The sequence below is a fragment of the Rhododendron vialii genome, chromosome 13a (genome assembly GCF_030253575.1).
Source record: "Rhododendron vialii isolate Sample 1 chromosome 13a, ASM3025357v1".
Classification (NCBI taxonomy): domain Eukaryota; kingdom Viridiplantae; phylum Streptophyta; class Magnoliopsida; order Ericales; family Ericaceae; genus Rhododendron; species Rhododendron vialii.
Window position 1 is genome coordinate 20,229,181 of NC_080569.1, and position 27,434 is coordinate 20,256,614.

A 27,434-nucleotide genomic window follows, 5' to 3' on the forward strand; every position below is an offset into this window, starting at 1 on the left:
ATGCGATTGGACTCCGTAAACCCATTTTTCACGGTATCCTCTGTAAAAAAAGAAGAAGACATTCTCTTAAAAAAATACTCCTATATTAGACTAACCATACTAATTAAGCTTCGTCCCTGCTACTCGATGGTGGTATTGGCTCCTCATAAATTAATTGTAATGCGCGAAAACTGGCACGGAGGTACACCCTCAGTTATCAAAAATAGTAATAAGACAAAATCAAGGTTAGCATGAACCAAACCCTTATCACACTTATCCCTAAAACGCAATGCCCAACTAAACCCTCCCAATTCCATCTTATCAGTTTATGCAATGTACTCTACAAGTTGATTACGAAAATATTGGCCAATCGGCTTTGCCATGTCCTACCTTTGGTTGTCTCCGAAAACCAGAGCGCGTTCATTGGTGGCCGACTTATTTCTGATAATATTTTGATTGCACATGAAGTTATGCACTCACTGAAAAACAGGAGACATGATCGCAAGGGGTGGTTTGCATTGAAACTAGATATGGCCAAAGCATATGATAGACTTGAATGGAGGTATATTGAAGCAGTTATGGGGAAATTGGGGTTTGATAGGAGGTGGATCAATTAGGTGATGGAATGTATTAGAACGGTCTCATTTGTGGTGGTTATTAACAGCAAAAAGGGGGAATTTTTTCAGCCACAACGGGAGCTTCGCCAGGGATGTCCACTATCCCCCTATCTCTTCATTCTTTGCGCAGAAGGGTTTCATCATTTGCTTCAGTAGGGCAGTGACTAGAGGAGAAATGAGGGGGGTCAAAATTGGCCGCGAATGCCCGACCGTGTCCATCTGTTCTTTGCTGATAACTCAATTATTCTTGGGGAAGCTACTCTAGACGATTGCCAGACCATTAATGGGATCCTTAATAAGTATGAGCAAGCATCGGGTCAGATGGTTAATCGGGACAAATCCTCTTTCTTCTGTAGCCCAAACATGCCTTGCAATGTCAAAATTGAGATTGCTAATGTGATGAATATCAGACTTGAGACAGGAGGGAGCAAATACTTAGGGCTACTGTCAATCATTGGAAAATCAAAGAGGGTTGTATTCTCATATGTCATGGATTGCGTGGACACGAAGTTGAAGGGCTGGTCGGAGGCAAGACTAAATAATGCAGGTAGGGAAGTTCTTCTTAAATCAATGGTAATGACCATGCCCAAATATGTTATGCAATGTTTCCTCCTACCGAAAAGGCTTTGTCGTCAATTGTGTAAATCCATGAGCAGATTTTGGTGGGGCAGCAAGAAGGGTTTCATAAATGAATATTACTGGGAAAAAGAAAAGCTATGACGAATTCGTTAATATTATTTGCCAGATCAATAATACATTTCTTTGCTGATAACTCGATTATTTTTGGGGAAGCTACTCTAGACAATTGCCAGACCATTAATGGGATCCTTAACAAGTATGAGCAAGCATCGGGTCAGATGGTTAATCGGGACAAATCCTCTTTCTTCTGTAGCCCAAACATGCCTTGCAATGTCAAAATTGAGATTGCTAATGTGATGAATTTCAGACTTGAGACAGGAGGGAGCAAATACTTAGGGCTATTGTCAATCATTGGAAAATCAAAGAGGGTTGTATTCTCATATGTCCTGGATTGCGTGGACACGAAGTTGAAGGGCTGGTCAGAGGCAAGACTAAATAATGCGGGTAAGGAAGTTCTTCTTAAATCAATGGTAATGACCATGCCCAAATATGTTATGCAATGTTTCCTCCTACCGAAAAGGCTTTATCGTCAATTGTGTAAATCCATGAGCAAATTTCGGTGGGGCAGCAAGAAGGGGGAAAGGAAACTTCAGTGCGTCAGTTGGGATAAGTTGTGTGACAACAAATCCATGGGTGGAATGGGGTTCCGTGACTTGCACACTTTCAATCTAGCATTTCTTGCCAAGCAAGGGTGGCGCTTGGTCACAGGCCCACCATCTCTCTTCCAAAAGGTTTTTCGGGGTAATTACTTTCCCCGTTCCTCTTTTTGGGAAGCTCAATGTCCAGGAATGGCCTCGTGGGCTTGGCATAGTATTCTAGCAAGGCGTGAAGTTCTTCGGCGTGGTTGGCGTTAGAGGGTTGGCGATGGCAAAGCTATAAATTTGTGGTCGGACCAGTGGATGCCCCGAGCCCTCGCCTCCAAGGTCCTAAGTACACCTCCTATGGGACCACATTTAGCCCCTTTACCACAAAAAAAGTATATGATCTTATTGATGAGGAACGGCACGAATGGAATGACAGCTTTGTGAGAGAATTTTTGGCCCTATAGATGCCCAAGATATTTTGGCTATCTGAGTCAGTCAACAAGGAATTCCAAACAAGGGGGTATGGCATTACACTGATGATGGCAAATTTATGGTCCGGTCAGCATACCATGTAGCAAAATCCCTTCTATTTCCTAAGAAATCCACTGTGAAGGGGGAACCGAATTCGGGAGGACTGGATCGAATGAATTGGAAGGCCATTTGGAAGCTTTAGGTCCCGAATAAGGTATGTTATTTCATTTGAAAATGCTTTCATAATGCATTAGTTATGGCTGCAAACCTTCATCGTAGACAAGTTATTGGGGACCCATTTTGTTTTCACTGTCGCAAAGAAACTAAAACAATCGAGCATGTTTTTTTCTGCTGCAAGAGGCCAAGGGAGGTGAGGAAATTTGGCCCCCTAAATGCTGTTTCTGGTTGGAAACATTTGAGTTTTCGGCAATGGTGGATGTCATTACCACAAGGGAAGATTTTTGAAGTGGACAGCCGGGATGGGAAAGCTATTGTGTCCTTCATTTGCTGATCGATTTGGAAAAACAAAAACCAGGATTTGTTTGAGGGCCAACAATGGGAACCATTAGCAGTTTATGAGAAAGCTCTGTTGGTGTGGAAAGAATTCAAGGTGGCATGTGATTTATTGGAACACAAGGCTCCTCCCTTCTCTTCTCCTTGTACCCAAATCTGGCAATCTCCACTGGAAGGTTACATAAAGTTAAATGTTGATGGTGCACTAAATTCTCAGGATGGCAATGGTGGTGTGGGTTTTGTGGCTCGGAATAGAGATGCAATATTGATGGGAGCAGCAATGGAAATATTTAAGGGTCCTCTCTCTCCTCGTGTCATTGAAGCTTTTGGATTTTGGTTCACTCTTACTACTGCTTTGCGTTGGGGTTATTTTCGGATTATCGTTGAGGAGAATGCACTTCAGATTGTTCAAGCTCTCAATAGCTCTTGATCCTTCGTTGACTATGATACCATTATTTTGGTTTGTCTCCAGATTGCTATGAATATTTCCTCATGTCTCTTTTCTCATGTGAAACATGATTTTAATAGGGTAGCACACTTTGTGGCTAGGAAATCTCTATCAGGTAATGGGTTGATGAGTTGAAGGGGTGATTTTCCCCAATGACTCTTGGCTCCAGCCTTTGATGATGTTAGAGCCTCTTGCTCATCTTCTATGTCGTCATAATAAAATCTCCTTTCGGTTTAAAAAAGATGGTTTCTCATGAACCATAAGTAATAAACAAACAATGTAAGGTAACGTGCATATGGGATCGAGCCATTTAATTTGAGTAAAAGAAGCCACATAACATGGGAAGCGGGGGCGCTACAGGGACAGCAGCTTACAGCTGCGCCCGAGCTGCGGGTCCACTCCGGTCTTACTCTAATGATCGAAAGCATTCAATTCGTAGAGCTCGTTAAGTAGAACAACTATGCAAAAAACCAGCTCAATTGGATATCATTAAGTACCTAATTGGAACACATGTAACTCTCGGTCCATGGGTTACATTGGATTTGATCCAGTGTTTCGAATCTATTCTTTTCAAGATAAAAAGGTTCTAATCAGGCACTTAATGATATTTAATTGAGTTGATTTTTTACATAATTGTTCTACTCGACGAGCTCTACGAAGTGAACACTTTCAATCATCTGAGCGAGACTGGAGTGGACCCGCAACTCGAGTACAGCCACAAGCTGCTGTCCATAAGGGACAACAGCGCCCCTGCATCAGTTCGACATGGCATAATAGTCTATGATGTTACTTTACAACCATTTCCCTTTGTTTCGTTGTGTGCGTTTTCGAGAAATTGCCTTCTTTTCATTTTTCAGATTTTGAAATTCTAGTTTTTTAGATTCGGTTTGGAACGTTTACCAAAAATTGTAGATAACAAATTCTTAGATTCTACATATATATTTTGAAAAGCTTAAAAGGAAATAAAAATTATGAAAATCCCAAAGCTGGCTTTGGATAGTTTTTGGTCTTTCGAATCAAATTTTAGATTTTAAATTCCATACATGCTTATTTTCAGCTTTATGCAGTAAACACAACATCAACTTTTATTAGAGTTTAATCATAATTTCACTGCTATGGTAAATATGTTTATCTACTTCTAAATTCCAAAATTCACAAGCCATAATAGAATCTAAAGCTACAATCTAAATTTTTTATCCACAGCCATATATCCCAAACATAAACCTTTTGCAAACTAAAAGAAAAAAAGAAAGAACGGTTAATCTGTTGAAGAAATAATTGTCCATAAGGGATTTGGGGGTTTTTTCACGTGTTGGCCGTCAAGCTACCAAAAGGACGAACGCAAGGGCGGATGAGTCCGGGCGACCGCCCTACTGTAGTTTCAATTTTTGTGGTAATATGCGAAAATTTGTCAAGAATTAATTATCACGTAATTTTTAGGTGATACTTGGGCATTAATAGGAGTTTTTTAATATCCATCTCAATAAGTCATCCCACGTAAGTATTCATCCCGCTCACTTTTAGCGGTTATGTTTTCATCCTTTCAATGAGTGAATTACCCCCTTCTTGCCCTTTATGTGTGTGTGTGTGTGTATAGTTATATATTTGCTTCCTATGTTGGTGGGATTTGATTTTTAATGATACTTAACAGGTGATTTCAAAATGGAAGGAATGCACAATATTAGGGAATTCTAAAAAGGAATAATTAGGGAAGGAAAAAAGAGATAAACTTTCAAAAAAAAATGCAAATCGAAAAAAAGTGATAGGCCATGAATACACCATGATATAATCAGGAAAAAAATCATGATTTCATGAATACACCCTGATTATAAAAATACAAATTTGAGCCATAATTTCATAAATCAATGAATACACCATGATTTCAAGATTACATCATGATCAAGCCATGAATACACCAAGATTTAATTGGGGAAAAAATCATGATTTAATCGAAAAATAAACAATCATGATTTCATGAATAAACCATGATCATAAAAATACAAATCTGAGCCATGATCTCATGAACCAAGAGGAATACACCATGAAAAATATTCATGAATTCATGAATACACCATCATGATTATAAAAATACCGCTCCTTAGGAGTATTCTGCTCCTCCATCACCGCCACCACAATCAGCCATGCCGGAATCATAGAATAAGATGGTAATCCATCACTGACGTTTTTTAATGAGTGCTACTCAGAACCCAAACCCATCCATGATAAGAAAAATGGCCCTTGATCCATGCCTAGTGCTGTGCTACTTTGCCCACGTCGCCGCCATATGGCCCATCCTCACCGCTGTATGATACATCTCAAAATTCCATCCCCATCCCCACTGCCGTCCTCCATCCCCAAGCTATGGCAGCAGAAAATCATGATGCGGCCACCAGCGCCGGAGATGGGGTGATTTTGACGCCACACTGGGTTTGGGGCTTTCTTGGATTCATGCAGCCATGTGTATTTTCCTTTTTGGAGAATGGCATGATTGCCTTTCGCTCCTTTTAATCTGGAGCTAGATTAGATCGAGAATTCCGGGATGTGAAATCTATAAATACAGAAATGGTTTTCAAATTGGTCAAAGGACTTGCGAAGTTAAAATTTGGTCTCAAAATTCTTTGCTATATATATAGAAATCAGATTAGTATAAATAGGGGTAAAATTAGGTTTATTTAAATGTCGGGATGAAAACATAATCATTCAAAATGACCAGGACTTACATGGGATGGATGAATATTTAAGTATCCCTAATTATTATGGCAGGGAGAGAGATACTATTAAAAATTATTTTGGGATGGAAATGGAGGATGGTGAGATTTCAGATACGGAGCTTGATGGTATTATTGATGGCTTTGATGATTTGTAAGAAGATGCTTCCATTTCTGTGGAGTTTTGATACAATTTCTTCTCTTTGGGTTTTTGCATGTGTTCCTGTTGCTATGCTGTTGGTTTGTTGTGTGTGTTTGCTGTAATTGCTGGGATTTTTGTTTGCTTATTTCTCTCGCTAGTTGCGCTCAGCTAGGTTTTGCTCTGGTGGGTATTGCTTGGTTTTGTTGGTCAGAGGCTGGTTGTTGTTGCTATTTTAAATGTCGGGTTGCTTTTACTTACTTACCCTTGTCCTTTTAATCTTTGTATTCTTTTCAAAGTTTAATAAAATTTCTTTTGCCGAGAAAAGAAAGAAAGAGAGAGAATTGAATAATCACTTTAAGGAGGATGTGAGGGATCTACTTGTTCTATGCTTTGTTTTAGACCCTAGGGATGGTTATAGATCTTTCAATATTGATGATATTTGCAAGCTTGCAAATATATGATGCCTCTAGAATTTTATCGAGCAAGAAAAGCTACATTTGAAGTTTCAATTGCAAAATTATGAGTTTGATGTACGTTTTCAAGCATTAATCAGAGTTTTAGATTTTGTTCACAATTTTTGAATTGTGCCATGTATTGGGGAAAACAAGAAAATCGATCATTTATCCCCTTGTTGAAGACAAGACTGCGGAATAAAATGTAGGATGATTTCATTACGAATTATATGCTCTCGTACATTGAGAAAGACATTGCACGGCACTTTGATGTTGATCCCATTATAAAATGCCTTTTACATTTGGAAGAGCGTCGAATCACAATTTGAAGTTCTTACTTATTGGATAGGGATGGAAGCAAAGGTTCTACATTTTGCGTTTGGAGTAGATATTGATACATTATACTATATGCATGTGATTATTTGCTATCATATTTCTGTAATCATATATATATGACAATTCTGTTGATAATTTTTTGTTCAATATGAATTGGCTTAATTGATGTTGCATTTCATATCATACTGTATGTTTTAAAGACGTTTGTTATAATATTCGCCCAACCCATACTCAAATCTTGCGTCCGTCCCTTAATTAGTAACTCTTTTTGAACGAATAAAAAGATAAAACATAAATCCCGACACTATGAGGTGGTTAGTTTTAAATCAATTAGTCACCACCCCTTTTAAATCAAAAGGACCGTTGATTTGATCAACACCAAATTAAGAAGAGAACAAAAAAGAGAAAAATTGGTAACGGAACCGAAAGGAGTTCGCCGTACTGGAATAGACTTCATCCACCAACCTAAATTTCCTACTCCAGCGGAGGAGGACGCCTCCGGCGACCACAATCTACAAGACACTACCTCTAAAAGCCGTTGGACTACACAACGGGAGAGGTGAAAGAGGGGCGGCAGATGGTGGTTTGGGGATGAGGAGGATGGAGATAAGGGGGGAAGGAGAGAAATCCTCCGAGATCTAAGATCGGGAGATGAAAAAATCCCACGAGGGGGAGAAATCCCTTCCCTCCCATCACCCATTTGGGCGTAAAACCCTTGGGGGAGGGAAAGGAAGAGATGTGGGGCGACAGCTTCTTTAGGGTTTTAGAGAGAAAGAGAGAGAGAAATGTCAGGTTTTCAATTGAATAGAGTAAGACAAATTAGTAGCATAAAATCTTACTTGTTGCCAAATATACGATCGAATGAATCGACAACTACTGCGTAGTAATTTTCTTTTGCTTGATGGCCAGTACCGATATGGAGGATGAACAAGGGTAATAGCCCACCTCAATCGAGTCTCCAATTTATCCTAGCTGTTATTATATTGAAGAATTTTTCATAAATACGTTCGATTAATTATATATGCATTCACTTCTGAAGATTAAAATCATGTGTCCGAACCAACGTACTAGTTGCATGTCGGTCACAATAAAGCAGTGCAAGCTAGCTAGGGACCAAACAACAGTACGTCGAAACAGTCGTAATCATAATTTATAACGTTCATTCCCTTCCAAATTCTAGATCACTGTTTCTAGGACCGTAAGACTTCTGCAACATTGTACTTCATCATTTTAACGTAGGGAAATACTACGTACAAAAAAAAAACAGCCTTAAAATTGGTGTGGGGTCCATCCACCCACCAACTCATTTAATTTTCATTTTTTTTCCCTTCTCGGGCCAGCCCTCATTTCTATTCTCTCTCTCTCCTCTTCTCTCATTTCTATTCTCCCTCTCCTCTTTTCGTGCAAGGACCATGTGTTTTAAGGATTTCTTTCATTTTGGAGCCCGTCAAAACTGAAATCTCTGCAAAATCCAACACCAATTCTCTGCAATCTCTAAGTAGTTCCGTCAAAATCACTCCGGCAACAATCTCCTGAATTTGGAGTCGAAGAAATGAGAGATTCGCCATATGGGAGAAATGAATGGACAGAGATTCAACTATCTTCTGGGATTGAGATCCATTCATTTTTACAGATTGTAATATACCTTCAATCTTTGAAGAGCAATCCCCTACTTTTTGTTATATTTTCTTGATTATATTTGCTCATGATATCAGGGGTTTATACTTTGAAGTCACTTAAACACTTTTTTTTTTACATTTTGATTTCCTGAGCAATTCCCCTGAATTGAGTGCTTTGGTTCTACTTGCAGGGCAGGAGCAGGGGACGAGGGAAGATGAGGAGAGAGAGAATAGAAATGAGGACTGGCCCGAGAAGACCAAAAAAAAAAAGAAAATTAAATGAGTTGGGTGGGTGGGTAAGCCCCACACCAACTTTAAGGGGCTTTTACGGGTGTTTTTTCTTTGTACGTAACATTTCTCTTTTAGAAATATATATAGCTGCTTTTATATTAATTACATCGCAAGTGGACAAATATTGATGCGCCAACACAACATGGCACTCAAATACTAGTTTGAAAGTACTCCTCCTCAGCGGTTCAAAAAAAAAAAAGTACTCCTCAAATTGCCGAACTACATTTAAGGCCACATATCCTCGATCCGATACACTTAATTCCACATACCCTAGCCTGCTGCCACTCCAAGCTGAGAGATGAAGAAAGAAAATTATGTACCTCTGTTTGAAACAAAGGCAGCAAAGGGACGCCTAGCTTACCAGGTGTATGCTGCTTCAGTGATTATTGGACTATGTTCGATATTTTCTTACAGATTTATTCATTTACCATTACAAGGGGGACTCGAAACATGGACTTGGATTGGTATTACTCTGGCAGAGCTCTGGTTTGCTCTCTACTGGCTTATCACACAATCTGTTCGATGGAATCCCATCTACCGTTATACCTTCAAAGACAGGCTATCTCAAAGGTCTCTCTCTCTCTCTCTCTCTCTCTCTCTCTCTCTCTCTCTCTCTCTCTCTCTCTCTCTCTCATGTGTGTGTGTCTTACGGCGTGCTGGTTATTGTGGCTGTAAAATAACAGATACGAAAAAGTTCTTCCGAAAGTTGACTTATTTGTATGCACGGCCGACCATACGGTAGAACCACCACTAATGGTGGTGAACACGGTCTTATCGGTCATGGCATACGATTACCCGACAGAGAAGTTGAGTGTGTATCTTTCTGACGATGGAGGATCTGAGTTGATGTTGTATGCTCTGTTAGAGGCTTCTCGCTTCTCAAAGTACTGGCTACCATTTTGCAAGAAGTTTAAGGTAGAACCAAGGTCACCTGGGGCTTATTTTTCAACAGATTTCAAGCCATTTAATATTGATCCTATCATGGCCGAAGAGTTGTTGACGATCAAGGTACTTATCCTTTGAATTTTCATATACATAGTTTTTTCCCATACAACTAATTACAATCGCAAGTGGGGCGCTAGTGCAGTTGGCAGGGCCGGCCAAGGGGTAAGCTCGTAGGCTTGGGTAGCCCCTGGCCGGCATGGGGCACCAAAAAAAAATGTAAACCCAAAAAAAAAAAAATTAGTTTCAGATTAAACAAAGTTTATTGGAACACAACCAGCATGGTGATGGATGAGTTATTATAAGAACTTAGACATTTGAAAACAATATTGTCGAGAAAAGTAACAAAATTGAAGGTCACCGGCCTTGATTTTATAATTGTTTTTTTCTTAATAGAAAGATGGTTGTTTCCAAATGGTATAGATTGCTTATCATATTGAATTTTGTGTTGACTATATGGGTTACAGTTACTTCAGTGGAGATGAGTTCTCAAAGTTGAGGTTGATAAAAATTTATCTTTAAACTACCATTTCACAAAAGAGATTAAGGCTCCGTTCCGTTAAGATTCTTATTTTTTAAGTATTTATTTAATTCACAATATATAATTACCTTTAATTCAAAAGGTAGGATGACTTTATTAAAGAATTTGATTCAAAAAATGCAAGGAATTTTTTTTGTAATCGAATTTTGCTAATCATAAAGCATTATAATAGGAGTTACATTTTGATTTTTTTGACGTAATTCAAACTAAAAGTCCATTGTTAACCTTGAATTTTTTTTGACTTGTATGTCTTTTTATTTTTTATAACTTGCTAGTAAGTGTGCAACCAAACTTGGAGTCAGGCTTGATCAACTCAAACATTAAGGCCGGCATTGGCAGTTGGCATGGCTCTTTGTCCCTGCATGAATTGTGGGGTTCAAGCCCCACCCTCCCCCTAACACTAACAAGTTAAGTACCTAGAAAAAAGAAGAAGATGAAAGCAGCAAGGCAAGAGATACATGCACCCAAAAGGAAACACACTGCCTCACCACTACAACATCAACAACCAAATTTGTCAAGATGGTAACCCAAAACACCAGAAGAAGGAAGACACAACACCAAATGACTTGAAACACGAACAACCACCACCACAGCAATCAGAGGACACACCATGTACTACAATCGAAAAAAGAAAAACAAAATAAAAAACACACGAAAGCCTAGTCCTCGATCATCTTCAAGCACTCTTGTTTATTACCAAAGAAGTGCATACGTAGGGACTTTCCTGTTTCAATGACTCCCTCTGGATCCTACGTACATAATGAGCTCATTCCAGTTTCTAACTAGTCCTAAACGATGAGACGCCAGGAAAGAACGTCCCACATCGGCTGTTAATCGAAAGTGGGATTAAGGTCAGCTGAAGCGAGTCGTTATATAAACCTTCACAAAAGACTCTCACGAATCTGAGAAAATTGAAAAACTCTTAAAAAAAATTCAATCAACTCTTGCGATATGAAAATCTCAAAGAAACCACAAACTTGGACTGAACTATCAATAACGTAGCCAAATGCTTTCAGCGGAATAGTCTTCCTCAGTTCTCGCTTTCTAATTAACTCTGAAAGCAATTTACAATTGAAGTTGCAAAAGGACGAATCAGAAATGAGGGCAGCCACTGTTGTGGTCCTTGAATCGTAAATAAAAAATGTAGTGGTCCACTGGTACTGGTTCTCGGGTAGTTTTACTGATAAAGTCAAGAGAGACTAACAAATTTGGCACTTTCCAAAGTTCCAAATCTACATTCAAGCAACAGGGCCCATGCTCCAGGATTGGTCCCCCTCAGTTTTTCTCACAAAAAAAATACCCCTTATATTTTACTGTGATTTGTAAGGTTCAGAATAGTTTTGAATTTCAGATAAGAGATCCAATGATTTTTTTTTTCTCAGCAAATTTTTTTTAATAATCTTTATAAAGGGTTACGAAGATTAAATAGATCAAGGACACACCGGCACAAAATTAAATCACCCAAGACCGAAGGAAGGCAAGACGCCAACCGAAACACCAAAACAAAAAAGACACCACAACCAAACCCCTAAAGAAACCGGCCAAACACCAAACCAACCAAAAACAACAAAACCTCAACGTCCAAAAATCGAAAGGCCAAAAAATAGAAAAAACATCAAACACCTAAGCAAAAACCCTCAACGCAAGCCCAAACATCCGAAACAAACCGAAAAACCAAAACCAAACCACCCAAAACCTAAGCAAACCCTGCAAAGCATCCAAAACGGAAATTAGAACTCCAATGAAAGTGAAACATCGTATTCCCTATCAGAAAATTCTCCCTCTTCTAGCTCCGCGTGACTCTTCAAAGCATCCTCCCTTTCAGCGATTTCCTCTTCTTTCATCTCAACTAATCGCTTTAAATTAAAAGTCCTCACCCCTACGAGTTTTATTCCCAGTGCATCACCGACATCCAACATCTTACAAGCATTCTTGAATAACAAAGAGTTTCTGTTACCAAAATTCTTGTTTTCTTTCCAATCGACGGAGAATCGACGGGAAACCGTATCGTAAAGCTTGCTGGAATGTGGGTGTGAAAAGTGGAGTTTGGTTCCTTGCCGTATTTCAGGACTTCTTTGGAAACAAACAATGAAGTGGATGAAGTATGGAAGAAGATTAACAAAATGGACTTTATTAACCCTCAAAGTAGAAGAACATCCAATCGAGATGATTGAGTGAACAATTACAAGTTAATTCTACTCCTAGAAAAGAAAAGATAAAGGCCTGATTGGCGTTGTTTGTGTGTGTTCTTACAATGAAGCCTAAAAAGGCTATTTATAGAAAAACAAAGATGTGCAGGAAATAACTTCCAAACTTCCCACTACTCTTTATTCTTTTCATTGCTTCCACTTGTCCAAATAACTTTTCACTTTCCTTCAAATGTGTAGGAGCATGACAAGTGTCATTTTAACTTTCAAATGTGTAAGAACAAACCAAGTGTCTTTTCAACCTCCAAGTAAATAGAGATACGCCAAGTGTCCTGCACATGTTATTAAAATACAAATACCAAAAATAATAATAAAATAGGTTGCATTTCCATAATCGCCACCTTTCGGTCGATTATCGACGGGCGGTGAATATATGGTCCAAACAGTTTCTAATCCGGATATCGGTGGAAGATAAAGAAGAAGAAGAAGAAACCACCTTATTTTTGTATGGTGCTTTAGCAATCTTAATCCCAAACTCAGTCAAATGCTTCTTCTTCCTAATCTTTCTTTTAGCTTGATTCACTCTCCTTTCCATTTTTGAGATAGCTTCACGGGTAGATCTCTCCCCAAAGGTACTAATGTCGATCGGCTCTCCTCTCCTTAGCAGGAACAGGCTTTACGCACATGAAAGATTGGGCTTGTAAGAGAAAGGCTCTCTTCAGTGATAGTCTTATCACATCCTCCTTCGATACCCCAATGCAAGTATCCATAACAGCCCGAGATATATATACATATATATATATATATATATATATACATATACATATACAGTCGGGTTCCGGTGAGGGATCTCGCATTTTTTTAAAATGCGGGACTCCCCTTCCCGATTGAATTTCGATGATCCGAGCCGCTCAAAGTGATCAGAACGTGATTTTAAGGGTCCCCGCGAGAAATCAGCAAAAAAAATGACCAGGAAGGGCTTCATCCGAGCAGTTTTCATTGAACGGTTCAAAAAAAACTGCTCGGATGAAGCCCTTCCCGGTCATTTTTTTCGCTGATTTCTCGCGGGGACCCTTAAAATCACGTTCTGCACACATTGAACGGTTCGGATTTTCAAAATTTGATCGAAAAATGAAAGTCCCGCATTTTAACAAAGTGAGGGATCCCTCACTTGATAATTTGTGTGTGTGTATATATATATATATATATATATATATATACACACACACACACACACACAAAGTCCGTCTCCCGTAAGGACCACCTCATTTTAATAAAATGCGGACCTCCCTTTCCCAATTGAATTTCGATGATCCGAGCCGCTCAATGTGTTCAGAACGTGATTTTAAGAGTACCCACGAGAAATCAGCAAAAAAAATGACCAGAAAGGGCTTCATCCGAGCAGTTTTTGTTTATTTTTTATCGAACGGTTCAAACAAAAACTGCTCGGATAAAGCCCTTTCCGGTCATTTTTTTTGCCGATTTCTCGCGGGTACCCTTAAAATCACGTTTTGAACACATTGAGCAGCTCGGATCATCGAAATTCGAACGGAAAATGTGAGAAATGAAGAGGTCCGCATTTTAACTAAAATAAGAACTCTCTCATTTGAGACTGACTCTATATATATATATATATATATATATATATATATATATATATATATATATATATATATATATATATATATATATGAACGTCCTCAGCTATAGAATTATAAGTCCAAACATGATATTCATCCTTATCAGCTATTGAATCATCAGCTAAAGAGTTCTTGGTATTGGGACTATCACTTTCTTTGCACTTACAAACGCAACCAGCCCACAACATCTTGTTAACCCCAACTTGCTCTTCCACCACACGAATTGGATACACCCACCATCAGCCTCCAAGTTAATCTCTTCATCAATAACATCAAAGTTTTTTTTAGAGATCTGTACTTTACCTGAAGAGAACGATAAACCTTTTGATGTAACATCATCTAGAGTGATCGACTCACCCCAAATCCTACCAATGCTAAAGAAAGTGTCAGAATTCCACAAATGCAAAGACACACCATAACAATTAAGCCAGACAGTACGTGAAGCATCAATCACAAAATTAGGGCTCCACACTCGATACTCCTCAAAAAAATTCCCCAACCAATTGACCTCTAGGCCTTCAATCATCGACCTCATATCCTCAACATTGGGAAAAGTAAGCACCACATATTTACCCCCCATCGATTTAATAAGTATATCAAGAACCCCTTCATTGAGAAAAGTGTCCCTGATAGACTCAACAGATCTAAGGGAAGGTAATTTAGCGATGACACTTCACGAAATCCAATCATTTCCTTCCACAACAATTTCATTCTTGGCTTTGATAGTAACCTTGGAGGACGACAAGTCCTACCATAGAGAAAATATAGAAAGAGACTTAGAAGCCGTTCCAGGTTTTGAAAAAAGGAAGTTTGCTTCGTTCGCTCAGATATAAGAGATAACGCCCCAAGCGTAGGGCCTAATACGTCAGTTGAAGCATGATAATCCGGAAATCCAAGATCGTACCCAAGGAAATAATTAATACGGCTTTGCTGGATTTGTAGATGCAACCAAGGGCTTTCGGCTTTTAGACAGCCAACTTGGTTTTACGTGCGTAGTGGAAATTAAAAGGGGCTAAGTTGAAAAGCTAATAAACTAAAATAAAAGACAGGTTAGGTCTAAGAATTACTAACACTCATGACTCAAGTCAAACTGCATTTCTCACCCAAATACGCAATTCAGGATATACAATTAAGGTTCCCGAATCGGAAAAATAGAATGGTTCGAACACCAAGCTAGCTCTAGAATTTATTTAGCAAATGCCTCGTGCGTCAGAGCTCCAACTATCATGTGTGGTAGGTAGGCGATACTCCTACCTACACATGATCAATGAGATTAACACCTTAGCGATTTGACAAATAAACCCGAACCCCACATCGATTCCCGAACCAAAGGTTTAAACTTTATGGTGAAAAACGCAATTCTACTTGAGCCATGAGGTGCTAATCACCCCATGACCTAACCTTGGAAACTACTCACCCATATCTATTGAGATAGGAGCAAGCAAAAATCTACTTAACATAATGAAATAACAAGACTAGAAGAAAATAAGAGATTATGATAGATCGGGAGTAAAGCAACAACTTTAATTAAAGCGACAATATCAAAAACTAACAAATAAAGGCAGAAATTAAAATATTCAAAGCTGAAAATGAAGAACACTCAAGAACAATGCAAAGAGATTCAAAATCTATTCTAGATCTAAAAGTTGTACTACTCAATCTATTTTACTTTTTTGTACAAAAATGACACAAGCTTTTATACTCCGGGACTCCACGCGCAGTATATTCTGCGTGATGCTCTGAAGATCTGCTCTAAGTCCCTCGGTACCGATAGCAAAGGCCTTACGTTGCTGTGCTAAGAGCTTCGATACCGATAGAAGGCAAAATATGGTATCAATACCAAGCTGCTTAACTAGTGCCGCTGAAACCTTGCTAATTCCCTCGGTACCGATAGAACAAATCGGAAGGTATCGGTACCGAGCTGCTTATCTCCAGCACTTAACTTTTGGTCCTTGCCTTGGCCTTTCATGCCGTCGGGTCCTCTTCGGGTCTTTCCAGCCTAAGCTTTGGAACTTCATTATTCCGTTCTTGATCATCTTTGCACTTCGAATAATCTTGACAAGCTTTGGCTTTCAAAAACCCTGCTTGGCATGATTTTTTCTATAAAACTAAACTAAACTACCTTTCACGCAAAAGTAATTAAAAACCACTAAATTAACGGAAGAAACAATTAAAACTAGCCAACTAGCGCACCCTTAATGTCATTGTCGGGTGCTTATCAAAGTTTTAGAAAAAGAATGTAATTTCAAGTTCAAAAATCATGTGTTTATGCAAATAATTTTTCTATCAATATAGATCTTGTTTGATAGATCTCATTGAAATCTTTTAAATGGTGCAAAAAAATTAAAAAATTATTTTTTATTTTCATTATATTTAAGCTTGAAATTACCTTTTTGTTGAAAAAGAAAGTTGGAAAAGAAAGTTTTTTCATTATATTTGACTTGAAATTACCTTTTTTTTGAAAAAGAAAGCGGAACGACACCTTACTATGAATATAGCTTGTGATACTAAAGTAAACGATGAAACCTAGCACTTGACCAACCTTAAACTACTTAAATCTTTTTACTTGGGCCCATTATTATTCAGTTGTATAATACTCCAGTAGTCATCTAAGAGCCCAGAATGGTATTCAAATATTTATTTTCTCAAAACATGACTAGAAATTCCAAATTGATATGTATATCTTACAAAATCAAAGACCATATATTCTTCTGACTGCGTTCTTCTTCCAATCACCCCCATCTATCAATATTTCTCAATTTTATCCCCATTAACACCTCTTTGTACCATTGAATCATTAAAAATTTAAAACCATCAAGATGCAGAATAACTCTTAATGTAAAACAAGAAAAAGACAAAGGTATGGCATGGTATCTGATGTTGATAGATATGCAGGCTTATATGTACTCCATCCATCCCAAATAAGAGTCCAATATTTTATTTTGGGTTGTCCCTTAATAAGTGTGTCCATTTTGAAAAGGTCATGGGTAAAAATTTGTCCAATTATCATTTTGTTCTTTTGAAAAGTTAAGGGGTAAAAGTGGAGGATAATTTTTGAAAGTAGCGATAAAAGTTGATGGAAAATGTGTAATAATAATGTCTTCTTAATAAGTTGAAATCACGAGACACTGGACACTTAAAAGGGATGAAGAGAGTATATCATTGTCATGGTTGGAAGAAAATCACATTTGAAAACTATTCTAAGATCTTTAATGGATGTTAAGATTAATAAGGGGCTTTAGTTGAAAGGATTACCTAGTTTAAGGTAGTCAAGTGTAGGATTTTGTAGTTTAAGGGTAATTGTAAAAGTGTGATAATTTAAGGGGTAAGATGTAATTACACCAACAAATAATTCAATTTCTTGTCCTTTCATGCCTCCAGTTCTCCACGTTCCAGACTATAAGTACTTATTTTTTTAAAAGTTTAAGCTCAAAAATTATGAGTTGGCTAAAATCAAAAAATATACTATATGAATCTTATTTGATGAGATCTTTTGAATTATACAAAAAAATCAAAAAATTATTTTTCATTTACTTATTTTTTAGTTTGAAAATGTGAAATAAATATTTATTTTTTAAGAAGGTGTTCTGAAACGGAGTCCCCGTTCCGAATTACCCCTTAAAAAATAAGTTCTTATTTGGAATTTTCAAACTTAAAAATAATAGGCTTACTGAAATTAAAAAATATGCAATATGGATCTAGTTTTATAGATCTTGATGACATCTATCTAACTTTGCAAAAAAAATTGAAAAATTATTTTCGTAACCCCATTATTTTAAAATTTGAAAAGAGGTCCTTATTTTTTAATTACTTTTTTTGGAATGTGGACCCGTTCCAAAAACGAATATAAGTACTTATTTTTTAAGAAAATAATTTCAAGCTCAAAATATGTTTACGTAAATAATGTTTCTAACAATATAAATTTTGTTTGATAGATCTCATTGAGATCTTTTGAACGATGCAAAAAAAATCAAAAAATTATTATTTATTTACATTATTTTAAAGTTTAAAAATATAAAATAAATACTTAGTTTTTAAAAATGTGTTCTGGAACCCACCCTAACATGAATGGTGTTTAAATCATTACTACCAAATCCACACTATCAGACAGCAAAATTTCTATGGGCCCTTTTCTCTGACATGGTACGAACATATTTGACTGTATACTCAAAAAAATTACCTACCCGTTGGTTTTTTTTTTAAATTCTCCCGGTCCGATTTAAATATTCATGGAAGATGTAATCCAAAAAATCTGGAATGTCCTACAATACTATAATAGGTGTGATACATTATTAATTTCATCATTATTAGTCTAGTGGCCAAGCAAACCAACCTTATATGAACTAGCAAATGCTATTTTAAGCTATTCTTGTTGACTACTGATTTCAAAATTTCATGATTTTACAACCATGCTTATCCAAGAGGACATTTTTTTCCTTAGCTAGGGATGCACACAGTCGAATTGTAGATCTGAAGAAATTCATTAGCCGAAATGGACCATTTTGAATGATTATGGAGAGCTGAGAATCAAAACCCAGCCATTATATATTGAGAGCCTAACTACGACCAAATTGCAAGACCGATCCGGTTTACGGTATAAAATAACCCACAAAAAATAATGATAAGAAATTTATTAAGATTCAAAACCTATGTTTCACAAAAGCATATGACCAATATCTTTGGTACTTGACAGTATTCTAAAAATCGGCCTAGGCAGCCACTCAACGCCTAGATTTTTTGGTCTAGGCTTTGATTAGGCATTTCGTACATTAGTGGAGAACTACGGCCTTCAAAGGACTCTCCTTTTTCATTAACACCTTATCAGCTAGACATGGATTAGTCGACTAGGCAGCGACTAGTGGGCTCGGCTAGCTGGACGGGATTAGTTGGCTAGTCGGGGACTAGTCAATGGGTCTATTTCATAACTTTTAAAAGTTCTAGGGTTAAGTATGTAATATTAAGAAGAGAGGGGGTTAATTGTTATAATTTGAAAACAAAAAATAGGTATACTTATTTTATTTGCTAAGTACTTGATTTATTTTGTTTGGACCTTTGAACATCTAATTTTGTATTTGACTAGTTGTTTGTTACCAGTTGCTATTTTTTACTGTAGTTGTTACTATTTACTCGTAATTTCTTTTCTTCTTTCTTATGTCATTTATTACTCAAATTTTAGGAAATGTGGGGAGATAATTTTAAAAAATTAGAAAAATCAACTAATCTCTAGGCCCGAATTAGTTCACAACTAATCTACCTAGGTGTTGATTGGGCCAGAGAGAGGCACCTAGCGCCTAGCAATTTTTAGAATATTAGTATATTGATTATAGACTTTTCTAATGCAAGTGGTCTTTACTCTCGAAATGATTAACAATTATAACTAACAGAAGAAATTACCTAACCATATAAGAAAACATAACAATATATGTTTGTTTATGATGATATTGGTTTGGTTCTAACTGTGGTTTCGCAATCGAGAACCAATAACCGAACCAAAACTAGCAATTTTTATTTATCAAAACCATAATCAGACTATTACAACGCAGAACCTGATTCGGTCTGGATTAGATCAGTCGATTATTCCAATTTTTGTGTACACACATTGTTAGCTTTATAATCTTGACCGAGACCTACAAGAGTACAAGGTATCAAAAAGTGTTATCTGGAACTATTCACCAAGGTAAAAAGTTTATCGTCCTGAGATTTTTTTTTTTTTTTGATAAGTGAGTATTGTTTTTTTTCTCTTGTCTATTGACAACCCAGTGGACTATCAAATCCTCAAAAAATTATACTGTAATAAAGAAAAACCTAAAACAAAAAAAGGTAAACGTAAACGTAAACGTAAAGAAGTTACATATAGAAAAAAGTTTTCATAAATATAGTGTTTGTCATGTATATACATGTCTCAATGGTGGTGAGATACATTCAATGAGCATTACCATAACTTCGCAAAAAAAAATTAATAATAATTTGATCTATAGTGCATTACCATAACAATTTGATCTGTTCATGTTAGGAAAGACTACAATATGCATCTCTTATTTGGGTATATATATCATATGCACCCCTAAAATGTTATGAATTGTAGAGAAAATGTTACAAATAGTATTGCTAAAAAGTTATGAATCATATAAAGGTAATGAGAGACACTAAAATATTATGAATCATAATGAAAATGTTACGAATCGTACTACAGAAAGGTTATGAATTATAGAACAAAAGTTACGAAACACATTAAAATGTTATGAATGAACCATAAAATAGATGCATATGGTACACCATTTTAAGAAGAAGTGTGTATTGTAAACTTTTCCCTGTTTCTTTTATTGATCAATATGTTTATATCGTCGATGTATTTACAAAATTAGGTTTATCTAACATCAATAAAAGCTTGGCCGAATCATACTTATGTTTAAAGCAAATGTGGTGTTCATTCTAATGGATACAAATGTCTTTTTTTTCCTTTGATCGGCAATGGATACTAACGTTTGATCGGACTACTTATTCATGAACAACTTACACATGAATTCCTACGAAATGAACAACTTGGATTGTTAGATGAGACCATAGTGAGTTCAGTTTTACATCACATAAGAAATCACAGGAGAGGATCTCGATTCCGAAAACTCTTGTATTGGAATGAAATTGACTAGGAAGAAAAATTAAAAAAAACTTGGACGAGGAGGAAACGTAAAGTCGATCGCGTCCCAATTATTGATTTCAAGAGGACCCTGCAGTGAGGATTGTCCAAACTATAGATGTAGCAAATAGCAATCTCCTACAGATCCCTTACATACCACCTGCTAAACTTTCGTTTCCCATTAACAATCGTTGTCCACTTTTTCTTTTTTTTTCTTTTGTTAATGTTAATGGAAACAATTCGTTCTCTCTCCATAGGAACTGTATGAAGATATGAAGAAATGGATCGATAATGCTACAAAGTTGGGCCAAGTTCCAGAAGAAGCAAGAAAAGAGCACAAAGTCTTTCAGGAATGGGATTTGGTTTCAAGCAGACGCGACCATCCCACCATTCTTCATGTACATTTCGCTCTGTTTCGCGTAATGAATTGCTATATCATTACCAGAAACTTAATAAAAAGAACAAACAAAAGGATCGATGTAGAGGATTCCTGACGTTTGTTGTTAATGATATAGCTCTTTTTGTAAACTTCACAGATAATTACTGATGGGAGAGATCCTAGGGCTGTGGATATTGAAGGACAAACCTTGCCAACTCTGGTATACTTGGCACGGGAGAAGAGACCGCAATATCACCATAACTTCAAAGCAGGAGCCCTGAATGCTCTTGTAAGTCGTCTTACACGCATATACATACATAAAAGCAAACACACACATACGGAACAATGATGATGTTTATGTTACCATAAATCAAGTTCAAACGCACCCTGCCTTGACGAAATTATAGCTTCTCTTCCTTATAAATGCAAATCTTAACACACCTTTCAAGTGAGTTCCACAACATGGTCCATTCCGTACCACGTCTAAGTTAAATATACTACTTCTACTTCCCAAATGCAAGTAAAAACGACCAACGGGCTCCTGACCCAGTTGGTAACTCTTTTCCTTCCCATGGGCTCCTGCCCCGTCATGGGTGTTCGAGATTCAGGGTTATGGATAGTCTTTGAAACCCTCTGTGGATTAACCTACTAACACCCGTTAACTCGTATAAAAACGACTTTCATAGAGTTGATAATATCGTTGCAAAAGTAATGAAGGAACATGTGGAATACATAATATTTTACTATTAAAGGCAATGCTTCTTAAATTTAAGTCGTTGCCTAGTAGTCTCATTAGTCGCAATACATTACTATTAATCACTTATACTCCGTATCCATTAAGCTATTTATCTGGTTAAGTAATCAAAATCTTGGCAAATTTCATCAGCCTAAACAGCTATAGGTACTCTATTAAGAAAGGGCTAACAATTACTTCTGACAAAGTTCTATACAAATTCCAAATGAACTCTTTCTGATAGTTTTTGGGAGTTCAAAGGATTTGCTTGAATGCTTTGGACATATGCTCGGGCCACTCGCGTACCCTCTACAATTATCAAGTACTCCAAACTAATTCTATTTTGTCGTGCTTCGATATGTGATGTACTATTTATGTAGTTAAGGGTGTCATCACGGATAAGCAACGGTCAGGTTGTCCTTACTGTGGATTGCGACATGTATTCAAACAACTCCGGGTCACTAAGAGATGCTCTGTGCTTTCTCATGGATGAAGAGAAGAGTCAGAGGATTGCATTTGTACAGTTTCCACAGGGTTTTGATAATATCACGAAGAATGATTTTTATAGCGGTTCCTTGAGGGTAATTATGGAGGTGAGCATTAACAAACACTCGAAAACTAACTACAATAATGTTGGTATTCATAGGACACATTGGATAATTCTAATTTTGACAAACTTGAAGGTGGAGCTTCCGGGTACAGATGCCAATGGAGGACCTCTTTACATTGGTACTGGGTGCTTTCATAGGAGAGATATCCTCTGCGGGAAGAAGTATAAAAAAGATAACCAAAATGACTGGTGGACGGAGAATAACAAAAGGGCTAAAGAGAGTGCAAAGGTTCTTGTCGAAAATTGCAGAACTCTCGCTAGTTGCAGCTACGAAGTGAACACTGAATGGGGAAAGGAGGTCCTCTCTCTCTCTCTCTCTCTCTCTCTCTCTCTCTCTCTCTCTCTTCTCCTCCATACACACCCAACTGTCCACACACTTTATGGCTTATAGTTATGTACATCCTATGAACTCGGATGATGTCGATATGCAGATGGGACTAAAGTATGGGTGTCCAGTAGAAGATGTGATTACAGGTTTATCAATACAATGTAGAGGGTGGAGATCTGTGTACTACAATCCAGAAAGGAAAGCATTTCTGGGACTTGCTCCCACAACTCTGTTGCAGGCACTCGTACAACACAAACGGTGGTCGGAAGGAGATCTCCAAATCTTTCTCTCCAAATACTGCCCTCTTGTTTACGGGCATGGAAAAATCCCCCTGAAACTTCAAATTTCGTACTCTGTCTGCTTGCTATGGGCTCCCAACTGCTTTGCTACCTTGTACTATGTTGTTGTACCATCTCTTTGTATCCACAGAGGCCTCTCTTTGTTCCCACAGGTATCGACCTCAACTTTCCAAAACTTTTTCTAAGAGAGATCTCATTGTTTGAATGAGTTCAGAACCATTAACCTATTAATAAACCATTCCAACTACTTCTCCTAACCTAGTTACTAGTTACTTAAATTCCAGAATATCACAGTCCATTTTCATGTGTGCATTAATATGTTCAAACTTCAAAATTCTCGTTAACCTATTGCCAAAACCTAGCTAAACAATGCTAGTAGCGAAAACTGAATTATAGTATTGCCACAGGTATCAAGCCCCTGGGTCCTGCCTTTTCTGTATGTCATTGCTGCAAAATATGCTTACAGCTTAGGCGAGTTAGTCTGGATCGGGGGAACATTTCAAGAATGGTGGAATGATCAGAGGATGTGGCTGTACAAAAGAACAACTTCCTACCTATTTGGCTTCACCGAAAATATCTTGAAGCTATTAGGGTTTGCAAAGTCAGGTTTTATCCTCACATCAAAGGTGGCCGATGAGGATGTGTCCCTGAGATACGAAAAAGAGGTCATGGAGTTTGGTGCTCCTTCACCAATGTTCGATATATTAGCAACACTCTCAATGGTCAACCTCTTTAGCTTCTTTGGTGCACTAAAGAGGGTTTTCATGGATTCACAACATGGGGATTTGGATCAATTGGCATTGCAGATGCTCCTATGTGGGTTAGTGGTTGTAATCAATCTGCCTGTCTATGGAGGGCTCTTCTTTCGGAAGGACAACGGCCGCATGCCCTCTGCTATCACATACCAAGCAGTTATCATCGCTATCCTTGCTCATACAGGAGCCTTCCTGTATTAGGATACTGTCCATATGACCCAAAGCTTTCAGTAGAACTGCATGTATGATGTATCAGTAACATTTCAAGAAACAACTATGCTTCCTATAAGGCAACTATTTATATATTCTGCATCATATACTGATTACAGGGCTCGAAGTGGAAGTTCTATCGAAAAGACCATCCTTCTCTCCCTGTAATGTTGAATTAGATCTCTCTAAAATCTATTTCTCTCTAGAAGGGGGAGTGATCTCGGCATCTCACTCACATCTTTGATTGTAAAAAATTGAACTTTTTTTTTTTTATCTCAACTCTCCGGTGAAAGTTTTGTTCCGGTAAATTTTTGTCAAAAGTGTTGCACGAAACACCGGATAACAAAAGAAAAGAGAATGACTTCAGCAAAATCATTTTACATGAGAAATATTTTTTCTTGTAAAATATTTTACCTCAAAACAACTGGAGATTTAGTTTAAAACAGGGTTCCGAAAACTCAGACACCCAGATCATTGGGATGTTATGATACCAGCGCTCTCTAGCATGAACGACTGATAATTTAGCTAGACTAGAAAGTTAAGTTCGATAATTTAGCTAGAAGGTTTTTAGCCAGAAGGTTAAGTATAATCTTGTTTTTAATAGTAAGCTCCAATCCTCATCTAGGCTTCCTTTTGTTTTGTCAAATAAACTCTTGAATCCGATCAGGAAAATAATAACTGTGTCAATAATCCCCTCGTACGCTCTAGTTAAAACTGACGTATGGTAAGAAACACAAGAAGATTACTTAAAGAGGGCCAAGTCAAGTACATAAATTACTACTACTATCACATTAGAAATAATTGCCAAGGACAGGGGAAGGCCCGCGCACACCACCCACATCATGTTCAAATCTAAATTTTGCCATATTAATAAAATTTTGCATATTGTACTCAAACAGTTATATTTATTTCTCAAACACGTGAACGATATGTATTAAAGTAAGGCCAGATACTCTCCAGTCCAATACGCTTCCCATTTATCCATTCCTGGAGAGAGAGAAAGAGAGAGAGAGAGAGAGAGAGAGAGATGAAGAAAGAAAATTATGTACCTCTGTTTGAAACAAAGGCAGCACGCCTAGCTTACCAGGTGTATGCTGCTTCAGTGATCATTGGACTATGTTTGATATTTTCTTACAGATTTATTCATTTACCATTACAAGGGGGACTCGAAACATGGACTCGGATTGGTATTACTCTGGCAGCTCTGGTTTGCTCTCTACTGGCTTATCACACAATCTGTTCGATGGAATCCCATCTACCGTTATACCTTCAAAGACAGGCTATCTCAAAGGTCTCTCTCTCTCTCTGTCTCTCTCTCAACTGGCTCGCGCTGGTCAGTCTGCCCCTACCCTGGTTAACAGTCCAAGCTGACCATTGACTGACAGGTGGCACTTTGACTCGCGTGAGCTGGGTTTGAACCAACGCACGATAGTAGGGTTCTGGTGGATTTGGCCAAGGAAGAGGGCGATTCATGGGAGTGATCCGGAAATACATAATGGAGTGGATATTGCAGCACTATTTTGGAGTGGAGATGAAAGGTGTGATTATTTGCAATCCTTTTTGATATGCTGGTGAAATGAATTTGCAAATTGAGGAAGTTTAATTGAAATGTTGGAGATGGTCTGTTTGTCGACTTAATTCACTTGTCAACACAAATTGGATTTTAGTGGTCCTAAAATACGGCGAGGAACCACAGGTTCACATTTGGAGACAAGCCCTTGATCAATTACCTGCCACAATTAGTGATGAAATTGAAAATGGGTAACAAATAATTATTAAAAATGTGACGAAATATTTCGTCATCGCCATGCTCTCAGCCATTGGATTGTGTTTTCAATAGTCCGGATCTGCGGACACTTTCTTACCACTAAGAATATATTAAGAAAGCGTTCGCAGATCCAGACCATATTCACCACAAGAATCGCCTCTTTCCTCTCAGTCTTCATCAACATCATCAACTCCAGTTCCCAAACCAACAACCGAATTGAGCAAGTCAATGAAATTGCGGCTCCCTGGTTTGGATGAAATACAAATCCATGCTCCACAATATTAGCAAGAAGACAATAGCTGGTTCCCTCCGAAGTTTCCCTCAGGATAGCTGGAGCCTGTGTGTGAGTTCTATCGGGTAAAGCCAATGATTAGAGGCATCGGGGGTGCAACACCCTTGACCTATTCCCAAACTTTAAATAGGTAGGACGGCACAGCACGATCGAGGCGAAGGCGTCTCCACAGGCTTAACGACAACCTGGGCTTTGGCTTGTGTCCCAATCTACACCGGTCCACACCCCGAACACCATTTGGAGCAAATTATATATCAAAATTGATGTACAGAAAGTCTACTTTCTAATGGTTGAAGTCTTGTAGCCAGGTTTCTTGGTAACGGCTAAAAAGTTGCTAGGTATTTTTGGACAACCAAGTTGCCGAGTAACGGCTCCATATTTTTGTGAAGATGTTCCAATTCAAAATTCATGAAAAAAAGTTGTGATGCTCAAAAAAATCCCATTATGACTGCTCACACAAAGTCATGTTCCTTCCTGCCACAAGGACACTTTGGGTGAGAAGTTCAAATGTGAGGCCTCAAGTGAATCCTCCTTGTATCTCTCTAGATGATAATGGGTCATCTGGAGAGCTTGATGGTGCCTTCCATACCATTTTACCTTGGAAAATTGTGGGCATGCGTGCCCTTTTCCTTCTCGAGAAAGGATTCCGTTCCCTTCCCAAAGAGAAAAATGCCGGTCTGCGGGAGCGCTTTTTAGCTGGACGTCAAGCGCTTGCGAAAATACAGAGTCGCCACTCGGGTTTGAAGGTTCGATACCCAAGGAACCGTATTTCGAAGCACTTGCCGCGCTGATTGATTTGAAAAAGTTTAAGGAACCAGTCCGTCATAACCATATCTGGGTTCGGGAGCCAGGTTACGAGAGGGGAAGGGTTTTATAGCACCCGTCTCGCCCAATCCGGAGATCGGTCTCTACTTAGGCATTTGCGAAAGATGTTTTATTTGCGATTCTGTTTTATTAATCAATTTTAGCCAATTAGGGCGGGGGAACAGTTAATCGGAGTTTAAAACTGTAACATTTTGCGGAACATGATAGATAATAGCGTGGATAGATAGAATGTTAACATAACAAGTGGGATAAAACCCAACACTTGTGATCAAAACACCAAAACAAGGCGTTGTATGAGACTGACACAAATAAAGGCCAACTTGCATGCGTGGATCAACCTGCATGCAAATAAACCATCGCGCGACGGTCCCATACACTCGCGCGAGTGTTGATGCCTCACCTACAGTTTGAATTTTACCCCCTTTTGGGCTCTCGAAGGACCAGTGCTCACCCAGGTGCAAATCAAGCAGTTTATATGTACTTGAAAGTAAATAATATTACAACAGGCAGTAATAATTTGGATATACAA

At 37.9% G+C, this 27,434-nt stretch overlaps 1 protein-coding gene across 1 annotated transcript; it reads left to right on the top strand.

Annotated features, from left to right (window-relative positions):
- The first annotated feature begins 8,978 nt into the window (after positions 1–8,978).
- On the top strand, positions 8,979–24,183 carry LOC131315182 (cellulose synthase-like protein E1). Its single transcript, XM_058344290.1, has 8 exons — positions 8,979–9,369; positions 9,483–9,807; positions 20,964–21,104; positions 21,243–21,374; positions 22,199–22,411; positions 22,502–22,726; positions 22,860–23,207; positions 23,463–24,183. Exons 1-8 carry the CDS (start codon positions 9,098–9,100, stop codon positions 24,009–24,011), a joined length of 2,205 nt encoding a protein of 734 aa, XP_058200273.1. The 5' UTR covers positions 8,979–9,097; the 3' UTR covers positions 24,012–24,183.
- Positions 24,184–27,434: the final 3,251 nt, after the last annotated feature.

Coding starts and splice junctions, on each gene's coding strand:
- LOC131315182 (XM_058344290.1), top strand. CDS start 9,098: ATGAAGAAAGAAAATTATGTACCTCTGTTTGAAACAAAGGCAGCAAAG. Junction 9,808..20,963: donor AAGAGTTGTTGACGATCAAG/GTACTTATCCTT, acceptor CTCTCTCCATAG/GAACTGTATGAAGATATGAA. Junction 21,375..22,198: donor CAGGAGCCCTGAATGCTCTT/GTAAGTCGTCTT, acceptor CTATTTATGTAG/TTAAGGGTGTCATCACGGAT.